This window comes from Canis lupus, chromosome 10 (genome assembly GCF_003254725.2).
Source record: "Canis lupus dingo isolate Sandy chromosome 10, ASM325472v2, whole genome shotgun sequence".
Classification (NCBI taxonomy): domain Eukaryota; kingdom Metazoa; phylum Chordata; class Mammalia; order Carnivora; family Canidae; genus Canis; species Canis lupus.
The window spans coordinates 46,868,112-46,879,522 of record NC_064252.1 but is presented as its reverse complement, the minus strand read 5'-3'; the positions used below and the strand labels follow the sequence as shown (position 1 = coordinate 46,879,522).

Sequence of the window (11,411 nt, the reverse complement as noted above, 5' to 3'; positions counted from 1 at the left end):
GGGAAATCTGCAGGGGCTGTGGAACTGGGGTTTATGCACTCCTTTCTCTCTCCCTCAGAGTCAGCAAGCCGCTTACAGACGATTCTAAATGAGATTCAGCCACGAGATACTAATGATTACTTCACTCAAGCCAAAATACTCAAAGAACATGATAGCTTTGATTTGGAAGACTTGAATGTCAGTGTGCAGAATATTGGTGCTTCTGCAGAGGTCAAAGGTAGCATGTATAAAGTAAATATTGTAATATTGTAATGGAGATTTCAGTGACATAATGTACAAAATGTGCTTTTTATATATTAAATCAGGCTGCAGATGTTTGCAGAACATTTCTAGAAAGTAAAGTCTTTGAGCTGATCAATGATTTATTTTGGAGAATAAGTTCTAAGACTTTTCCCAGGAAATGGTGCACCCTGGTGCAGTATATAAGGTGCTACAACAGAAAGCCTTTGAGTGCTAACACCTGTCTTGGCAGTCAGGTGGTGGAAGAGCAGTGACGCTTCGTCAGCTTGGGTGACGCGCTCTGTCAGCTTGGGTTCCGGCCCCGGTCAGCTTCTCCCAGTGGTGTGCTTCGTTGTCTGCAGTGAGGGTCCTTATAGTCAAGCAGCCTTGACTTAAGGGAGATCAGCCTTATTACCCAGTAAAATGTGAACTGCTCTGTTGTATCAAGCCTCCAGAAGTTGTGTTCTTCTTGCTTGTTTTCTCATTATTTTATTATTTTCTATAATGTTATAAGAAGTCATCAGCAGTAATATCTTAGTGACTTATTACATATTCTACAGTCTCCACTAGATGGAGATATTGTCATAAAAGTTTCTCTTTGTGATTTTTTTTTTTAAATTACACACTATAACATCTAAATATATGCTTGTTGTAATAGTTTCAAGCAACCCAGAGGTAAATTTGAATTAAAAACAACTTAGAGCCTTAATTAAAATTTCAATTCAGTGTTTACATTTTATCTTTAAAAAAAGAACAAAAAAATAAAAGTCCTTCATTTACTCCCCATCCCACTTCTTCCCTTTTGAGTGTTGTATGTGCTTTTCGGTCTGTTCTGTGTATTGATGTATATGTACATTTATTCTTTTAGTTTAGTGGGCTCTTAACACAAATGGTATTATAAATATTGGTTTGTTAACTTGCCTTTTAAATTGTCTTGGATTTTTTTTTATGTTAATACTAAAATATTCTAAAAGCTAGAAAAAGAGAGTAAGCATAATTGGTGCTTATTGGCTGTGGAGCTTAAATATATTTTGAAAGAGAATTTATATTTTCTTTTGATTTTAAAAGTTTTATCCTGCCCCTTTACTGATATAACAGCCACCTTCACCAAGATGTATAATGAAGTATATTTATTATAGTCATAATGTATGGATGACTAAGAGGCAGAAAGAGTTCGTTTCATTAATTTCTGAAAATTAGAAATTAATTTTGAAATGGTATTGTGTTTTATTTTAAAATTTATTTTGAAAATAGTATATCAAATACTTAGCATGATTCTTACTTGGAGCACATGCTCAACAAATGTTAGTTGTTTTCTCATGAATAAATGTAACAATTGGTTTGTTTGAGCAGGTTATTCTTGGGGAAATCATGAATAATCTTATTCTAAGAAACTTGGAATGTGAGTAATCAAGTGTCTAGTGTTGCAATCAATTTTTTTTTTTTAAGGTAAAGAAAGAAAAACATGTGATGTAACTGCTCAGATGGTGCTGGTATGTTGTTGGCGAAGTATGAAGGAAGTTGCTTTACTTTTAGGCACACTGTGCCAGCTTCTCCCCATGCAGTCTGTGCCAGAATCTTCCAATGGATTATTGACAGAGGAGCAGGTAGGGTAGATGTTTATTCCACCTGCTATAACTTCGGTCATATAACTCAATTTAAAAAAAGATGAGTTTTGAATTTTTCTTTAATACAATATACAGATGTCAACTGAAGAAAATTCATGGTGGTATAGAAATTAGACCTCGTAGTACATTTCACAACTGTGGCATTTTTAGAACTATTTTTATTTTCCTAAATTATAAATATTGTAGATTTTACCTTCTAACTTCAGTATTGTCATTTAATTTTTTCTCCATTTAGCACATATAAATTTAAATGACATTGTCTAGTTAGTAATATCCCACAAACCTCTTAAATTTCACGAAGGAAAAAATGTAATATATTGGTTGATTATGGATTCTTGTTTCCCACTACATTGAAATAAAGTTGTAGTCGCTTTGGTTTTTTGGCTGACTTTTATTTTAAGACCACAAAGTCAGTTCACCATCTGGGACTGTTCAAGTGACTTGAGTGCAGTGTTTACAAGAAATTAGCTTACCACAAGCATTTCATTTGGAAATATTTTAGATTTATTAGATTTCTGTTTTTAATTGATTCCCTCTTCCTTTCCATATGGTTTCAACAAATCTATTTCCCACCATTTTCCAGCAAAGATATATAACAAATACTTTCATTTTTAACCTTTTTCAAATAAAGATAATTTTTCCCCTAGGGAGTTACAACATTTAGGAACAAAACAAATATTGTAGTACGCTAAATGCTGATTATTTCTATAATAACCATGTGACTAGTTCCATGGAAATAATGCTAATATTTTTATTCTCACACTCTCTGCAGCCATGTGCTTGCATCTGGTTAACAGCTGGGCCTGTGATGTTGCAAGGCCCTGAGACCAGCCGAGGGGAACAGTACACTGCCGGCATCATTGTGTTCCTTATTCTCTTCCAAATCAAATAGGCGTCAGTGTTCTAGAGTTACTTGTAGTCATTGCTGGTGACTAGCTGGAGTGCCAATGCCAACATCTTTGCTGAGGAATCCAGCTATGATTAATGATTACTTCACTGATGTTCACCATCTTACTAAGAAGTAAACATGTGCTAGAATCTCTTTAGTGTTCAACTCTTCTTTTCAAGGACAAGTTTAAAACATTTAGTTTTTTGGGATTTGTTGAATAGTGTTTAAAACAAAAATTCAGGGAAACATATTTTGCTTTTACTGTAGTTGAGAAAGACCTGAAAGCTTCCTGTGAAAACCATCTGGCCTTGACATCTTTTACATAGCATCCAAGTCCTCTGAATTTATGTAGGATAACCTTGTTGAATTGAGAATTTATATAAAATAAAAGAGATGTTTGTAAACAAAACAAAACAAAACAAAACTCCCAAAACTGAACAGCAACAATAACAAAGCAGAGAACTCTTCTATTGGCTGTTTTCTTGAATAAAAAAAAGAATCTCGTTTTTTTCTGTAAAATATTAATTTCTTTCCCTAGTGAGATTCAGTCATTTTTCCATGTTGCTGTTCATGTGGTGCCATCACATTTTTGGTTTGCGAAGAAATTAACTGCTGAATGAGCAATCAAGAGTGTACCGTTCCAACTTTGAAACCCTGCCGCCTATGGAAGACTTTATTCTGGTGTCTGATGTAACTAGAAGAAATGCCTCCGTTTAGGAGCATTTAGTCAAAATCAGTCATCAAGAAATTAGTGTTATTCATATAGCTTGAGAATTCCTACTTTCAAACCTCGGATTTTTTTCCGTGAAATCCTTTTAAATTAAAAATACTCCCTTGTACTTAAAACTTTGAAGAGTTAAAAATATGTATATGACAGAGAAGAACATGATTTGCATTGGAGTGGCTGGGCCATCCTGAGGTCCACTATCCTTCCCAGAGCACAATCACTCTTACAACACTGCAGCTTGTGTGCACCTAGCAGCAAAACTAAGAATTTAGGAGTCAGTATCTTAGGTGATTGGTGACTACAACAGACGTGCACAGACAGAGGCAGCAAAGTGACGTAGAGGCAAAAGTCACTTTGGGGAAGAATCTGGGACTTGCATTTCTTATTCCCAAGAATAATAACAACTGTGCTCTGCTTTTCTCTCAATGGTTGAGGAGGCTGTTCCATACCTAACCTAAAATATTGATAGTCAGCTTCATGCTTCTTTTACTCTCCATTTGCCCGTCACTCTTGAAAAAGCAATATGATTCTATTAAAATGTGAAATCGGATGTCTCAAATGTAGACAGCTGGGAGAATTTCTTTTGTAGCCCGGTGCCTTTAATCCCATCCTAGTTTTAGGGCCATTTGTTGAAGGGATGACCACTGAAATCCTGCATACATGAGGGTGGTTTCTAACCAGCTCACAAACCGTGAGATACATTTTGAAGATTACAATTTGCTGCAGTAGGAGAAGGACTGGTGCCCATTTGCAACTGAGTATTCCTCGCTATATTCACAGACTGTTAGAGCTGGAAGGATCACAGGGATGATAGGATCCAGCCCTCCTGTACAGGGCCAGGCTGAAGCCCTCAGGTGTTACCTGGTTTGCCCAAGATCACAAAGCTGGTTTGTGGCAGTTAGGGGACAGGAACCCAGCTCTCCTTTCCAGCCTGTGTTCAGATACGGCACAGTACTGCCTTTGTTCTGAGCTGCTCATTTAATTTTTCTTTAAATTTAATTTTCCCTGCTCCCCATACCAACCAGACTTTTACAAGCAACAGGACAGTAAGGTAACTTGCTACTGAGCTTTTTAGCAAATGATTCATTTCCCTAAATCACTTCTTGTGAAGCAGTGTGTCCTCCACGGCTTCAGCAAGAGGAAAATGTGTTCATTCAGAGGCATGTCTGACTTTCCTCCTGCAAGGTAATCACCTAATGAAAGGTTCTTTCATAATGTCCCTGTATAAGAGGCAGAGATAAAACCAACTTTGAGGGATGTAAGTTGAGACCCTTAAAGAGTGGGCAGTAGGAGCAACCTTATCTCACAACTTCCTGGCTGATGTGTGTTGTCTAGGTTTCAAGCTGGACGTTTTGCTGATGGAGAGCTTTTACTTGACACATTTTGTTGGTCCTCTTTCCAAGGGATATTGGATACCTAGTGCCTACTGACTTTTTTAAGCAATTTCCTCTATCTAGAGTATCAACTCATATATATTTCCTCTAATATTCTTAAAAAAGAAGCTTTGGGGTAGATTTTTCATATTTGCTTTCCCCTTCCTAGTAATTATCACCACAGAAATCACCTGAATAAAAATAATTGCCAATGGTTAGAAGTTAGCTACTTTTTAAAAATTCCTACTGTAGATTTTGTTATAATTTTTATGATGTGCATGGCTAAATGGGTTTACACATTTTCTCAGTGTCTTTCATTACTGTGTTAAATTTTCTATAATGGGGGATCCCTGGGTGGCGCAGCGGTTTGGCGCCTGCCTTTGGCCCAGGGCGCGATCCTGGAGACCCGGGATCGAATCCCATGTCGGGCTCCCGGTGCATGGAGCCTGCTTCTCCCTCTGCTTGTGTCTCTGCCTCTCTCTCTCTCTCTGTGACTATCATAAATAAATAAAAAAAATTAAAAAAAATTTTCTATAATGGGCTGCAACAGGGGATATGTGTATTAGCATCTATAAGTCTTAAACTGCCTTTTTTATTTTGCCAAGTTTTATTTTTTAGAAATTATGAGTAAGTATTCATTGAATTGTACTAAATGCAGGTTACCAATTTTAAGCTGTGAAATGGATTTTTTTTTTTTTAAAGATTTTATTTATTCATGAGAGACACAGAGAGAGAGAGAGAGGCAGAGACATAGGCAGTGGGAGCAGGAGGATCCCTGCGGGGAGCCTGATGTGGGACTTGATCCCAGGACCTTGGGATCACGAGCTGAGCTGAAGGCAGGCACTCAACCACTGAGCCACCCAGGTGCCCCCGAAATGGAATTAGACACATCTTTTAGTCACCTGTTTATTGACTATTGTACTACAAGGGTGTTGTGGGAACATAAAGAAATGTAATATGTGGTTCTCTGACCTGGAAGGGCTTAGAAATGTAGTAAGGGATACTATCCAAGACAGATTCATTTTAAAAAGTAAAGGTCATCAGTTAAAATGACACATGGCTAAGAATTTGCTAGAAAGCAAAGAATAAACTGCTGGTAAGAAGATGTATAAAAACCAGAAAACTATTTTTTTTAAAGATTTTATTTATTTATTTATTTGAAAGAGAGAAGGAAGGGGGGGCAGGGCAGAGAGAAAGGGAGAAGCAGCCCTGCTGAGCAGGGAGCCGATGGTAAGGGAGGGGGCTCCATACCAGGACCCTGGGATCATGACCTAAGCCTAAGGCAGACGTTTAACCAACTGAACTACTCAGGTACCCCTCAATACCAGAAAACTATTATCTCTGTTGTTATTACATAGGGGAGCAATGTTTGGGCTTTGAAGAATCCTCACTATTAGTAAGAAATACCTATTGTAGAGAATGTACAGTTTGAAACATTAATTATCTTACTGTTATGTAAACTTTTATAAACTGTTCTATTTAACCAAAGTGGAATTAGTGACATTCCTAAGTTTGTAAGAAGTGGTTGTGTCCTAAAGTCAAAATTAAGGTTAAGAGATTAAGTCTCGGGGATCCCTGGGTGGCTCAGCAGTTTAGCACCTGCCTTTGGCCCAGGGTGCAATCCTGGAGTCCTGGGATTGAGTCCCATATCAGGCTCCCTGCATGGAGCCTGCTTCTCCCTCTGCCTGTGTCTCTGCCCCTCTCTCTCTCTCTCAGTCTCTCATGAATAAATAAATAAAATCTTTAAAAAAAGAGATTAAGTCTCACTACTTGATGATACAAAATAAAAACAAAAATGGACATTTATTGTTGGCTAGTCTGCCAGGTACTCTTCTAAATGCTTATATGAAAAAAAACAAAAAAAAAAAAAACCAAAAAAAAAAAAAACAAAAAACAAAAAAAATAAATGCTTATATGTGTAATCTAACTTATTTCTCAGAATAATCCTTTGAAATAGGTTCTAATTTTATCCCCATTTTACAGATGAAGGAACTGGTTTAATTAGCTTATATTAGTAAGGTAGCTGAGTAGGGTTCCTGCACTTAGCCCTCCCGGCTCCAGAGTATCACAGCTTGACTACCACATGTGCTTTTTGTAGAAACATTTCACCAGTACTTAAAGCCTCATGGGTTGATCTAACTTTATAATGAGTGGAATTAGCTTTGATTTTTCAGCTGTATTTCTCTCAATAGATAGAGGACAAATTTTTAAAAATGCATTTGCATTTGCCCTTTGTGGGTTTTAGGCCCTAGATGAGCATTTAGCTCCTCTAATTTGTCCACTGGTGAATTACAGATGCCTAGAGACAGGGAAGGTAGCTCTTTTCCCCTGTGGAAATGTATGCCCTGTAAAACTAGAAAGCATGTTAATTGGCCTTAGAAATAGGTTTTGGGATGCCTGTGTGGCTCAGCGGTTTAGCGCCGCTTTCAGCCCAGGGCCTCATCCTGGAGTCCCCAGGGTCAAGTCCGACATCGGGCTCCCTGCATGGAGCCTGCTTCTCCCTCTGCCTGTGTCTCTTCCTCTCTCACTCTCTCATGAATAAATAAATTTTTAAAAATATTTTTAAAAATAGGTTTTATGAAAATTTAGAATGAGGATCTGCAAATTTAAAATGATAGTGACTAGAATTTAATTTTAAGAATAGAAATCGGTGCCTTTTTTTTTTTTTTGGCATTTTTACCTTAATTCCCTTTTAAAAGTCTCCAGATGTGTGTTATTCATTAAGAAAATACTTTGTGAAAACCTCATCCATGTTTTTGTGAACTTTAGATTGGACCTGAGTGGCATCTAATAAAAAGACGATTGGGTCAGAGTTTTCAGAGCATTTTTACATTTTAAAAATAAATTTTAAAATTCTATTTCTGATTCTAACTATTGTCATTAATTTTCTAAGTTGTTTGGACCACATCTGTTGCTTGTAGTCTGATTATCCAGTGGGAGGTGTTAGCATGGCTCTTTTTCCTGTCCAGTTGCTCATAGACCACACTGCCCTGCTGACTCCTCCTACCCTTGTTAATGGGGTCCATCCCCAACTTGCAACCATCTCTTCCACTGTTTTCTAGTATGAAACCTTAGAGTCATTCAGCCAGGCCTGCTAAACTTCTGTATATTCTGTGTTCATTCATAGAAAGATCTAGTAAAGTGTCTGGCAGATAGCAGGTAGTTAATAAATGTTTATTCATTCCTTCTAGTCACCCTTCTCATGCCCCTTCTCATGTTAGTTACCCTCTTCCATTTTGGTTCACCCACGTGTATCCGGTTCAAGGTCTGAACATGAAGCTTTTGAAGCTTCTTGTAATAATTAATTTCCGGGGCAGAAGGATCTTTCATTTATTTTTTTAAAAGACTTTATTTATTCGTGAGAGAGAGAGAGAGAGACAGACAGACAGGCACAGACAGAGGCAGAAGTAGGCTCCATACAGGGAGCCTGATGCGGGACTTGATCCTAGGTCGCCAGGATCACACCCTCGGCTGAAGGCGGCGCTAAATTGCTGAGCTACCTGGGCTGCCCGGATCTTTCATTTCTTGGAGCTGTTAGGTGTCTGGTGGGTACCACTCAGCATATTGGTTTTGTCTGAACTGAAAGCCTCTTGAAGACAGTTGTCTTGTTTTGTTCTTCCCTATCTACCCTAGTGCTAAGCTGCTAAGCATTTGATTAGGTGCTAAAGAAATATTTACTGTCTGATTAATAGACATTGTATATTCTCTTCAAAGGCAAAAATTCATAGTATTACCTAGGTGAGTTTGTTGGGAGATTATGTCCAAAATGAAATGAGGGAAAACTATCTACTTTTCACTTGTGTCTTTAGAACCTCATTCTGTTTCCTGAGGCTAGGATTACCTAAAATTCAGGCCCACCCTTAAGAAGACCATCTACTGGTCACACTTCTGAAATCCTTGATTTTATTATATGCTTTTTGATTTAGGACCCTTTAAGCAGTTAGGATAAAGGAATCTGAAAATCAAATTTTTGCTTAAGAACTAGATAGTGAAAAAAAAAAAAAAAAAAAAAGAGCTAGATGTTGGGGCAGCCCGGGTGGCTCAGCGGTTTAGTGCTGCCTTTGGCCCAGGGCCTGATCCTGGAGATCAAGTCCCATGTCAGGCTCCCTGCATGGAGCCTGCTTCTCCCTCTGCCTGTGTCTCTGCCTCTCTTTCTCTCTCTCTGTGTCTCTCATGAATAAATAAATAAATCTTAAAAAAAAAAAAAAAAGAACTAGATGGTGAACTCTAGTAATTTCACAGAGAAGCACTTTAATAGCTAACATTTGTGTTTTCTTGCAGTATGTTTTACTATCTAACATTTTAGAAAAAGAGAATTGAAGAAGTTAGACCCATCTTTAGGGCTTCCTGTTTTTATTTTCTGTGGCTTAAAAAAATACCTTACTGGAAATCTTCTTTTATTTCTCTAATAATAGAAATGATAGTCATAACAAATTTGCTAAGTGGAGTTTCTTCTGGTCCCCATTTTTGTAGGATTATTGAGCATTAGATCTAGCTTGGGGGTTAAATTCAGATTTAAGGCTTGATAATTCTGGTCAAAATATGCTCTGAAATTACTGGATTGAAGAGAAAATGATCAAGCTTGCCCTGACTGTGGTTTTGATAGCTAGTAGTATGTGGCTCTTAAAAAATATGAAAAATTAGAAGTATCATCAGATCTTTACCTGAAAACTTGAGCTGAAGAACCTGACCTGGCATTCTTGGGTTATTTAAAGTGTTAGGTTTTTTTTTTTTAAAGTGTTAGGTTTTTAAAAATCCTATTATATATTGCTTTTCTGATTCTTTGTTGTTTTATGTCTGATTTTTATTTCTCTAAATGTATCACTTGTTACCTCTCTATAATCAAATATATTTTGAGTATGGAGTACATCTTTACTTATCCTCTATTTGGAAACCTAGAGACTGAATTGGATTATAGGTTATGGGCCTGTTCTGAACTTTTAGGTTTATTAACTTATTTTAGTATGCAACATTCGTGACAAGTACTATTGTTATTCCTAGTTTATAGATGAGGAAACAAAGACACTTGCCAATGGCCAAATGTTTAACTATACCTTGTACTGTGTACTATCTCCAATGTGTGCAGAGCACTAACCTATTCACTGTGCTGAGGGAGAAGGTGTTCTAGGTAAGCATATCTGAGCTGTCTTAGGACAGCTTGCCTTTCCACCGTACTGTGATCTGCTGGGGAGACTTGAATCAATAGAGCCAGTTACAGCTTTGGTTCTGAGCTTTATACAAAATTTGGATTTTCTAAAGTTGATAGCCACCAAATATTCCTGGTATAAAAATATAATTAGCCCAGTTTACCAGTTAATTCTGTGCAAAATCTCATCAACAACTAATTGTTAGTCATGCCTTCTTTAAAATAAATTGTCACATTTGTTAATTTGTCTGAACTTGCATGCAGAAAGGCAACATGTAAGAAAGTAATTAGGTAGCATTCTGGAAAATTCCATAGTTCTGACTCAGAGTGAAGCCTGTCAATTTTCAATTTTCAGGAGTCCCTTTGCACAAATCTTGCATTGCCATTAATAATTATATGTTTCTAAAAGGTGATTACTAGGAGTTATTGTTTAATGGACTGGAGTTTCCGTTTGGGAAGGTAAAAAAGTTCTGTAGATGGGTAGTGCTGATGATTACACAATAATATGAATAGCCTGAGTGCCACGAAACCGTACACCTAAAAATGGTAACAATGGTAAATCTTGAGTATATTTTAACCACAGTAGAACAAGATTTTTTTTTTTTAACACAAAAAGGTAATTATTTCACCCAGGCCCAGATGAGTGAGGGTTGTCACTTTGTGTGATTTGCTGTTGATGTCGGGTGATACAAGCTAACAGAGAAAACAGCAAGGTTTGTGAAGCTGGCATAGGGAGGCAGCTCTAGTTTAGTAGTAAAAAACGGCCAACGGGAGCCAAACTGCCTGGTTGTATGTACCGGCTCTACTACATACTTGCTGTGTGACCTTGAATAAATTACTTGGCCTTTCTGGGCCTTGTCCCAATTGAAAAGTGGGGATGGTAAGAGTGCTTATTTCGTGGAATTACTGTGAGGATTAAATGTGATAATAAAAACACTTAAAAAACTACCGGTCACAAAGTAAGTGCTAAATGGTTAATAAAGAAAGATCTAGTTCTGAGTTCTACATGATATTACTGACATAAATATATCTATAAATGTAAGTAAGTATAAATCACACATTTATTTTTTATTTTGTTTTAAAGGTAAAAGAAATAGGGGATTACTTTAAACAACACCTCTTACAGTCCAGGCACAGAGGAGCATTTGAACTGGCTTACACTGGCTTTGTGAAACTCACTGAAATACTAAACAGGTAAACAAAACAAATATCCTTTTGTGTATGTTTTTAAAAGACTAAGTGTATGAACCATGAATCTTTTGATGTTTAAAAGAATAAGAGTTAGTTGGCTTCAAACTCTTGGAAGAAATTGTTTTCTTAGGTTTCATTGTATGATTTACTGCAGATGATTGAGTGAAATGTCCAAACCAAGTTGTTCTCTCATTGAAAGGTGATTTGAAGCAAACTCAAAGATTTTGCTAAAAATAGT

The 11,411-nt window shown here is 37.0% G+C and overlaps 1 protein-coding gene across 7 annotated transcripts in view; it reads left to right on the top strand.

The window, feature by feature from the left end:
• THADA (THADA armadillo repeat containing) overlaps positions 1 to 11,411 on the top strand; it is a 332,024-nt gene that overhangs the window by 50,918 nt on the left and 269,695 nt on the right. For all 7 annotated transcript variants that reach the window (XM_025465181.3, XM_035696069.2, XM_049115488.1 and 4 more), the window contains exons 21-23: positions 59 to 217; positions 1,669 to 1,826; positions 11,067 to 11,176. In XM_025465181.3, coding sequence (XP_025320966.1) covers positions 59 to 217; positions 1,669 to 1,826; positions 11,067 to 11,176 — 427 coding nt within the window. The remainder of the gene's footprint in view (positions 1 to 58; positions 218 to 1,668; positions 1,827 to 11,066; positions 11,177 to 11,411) is intronic.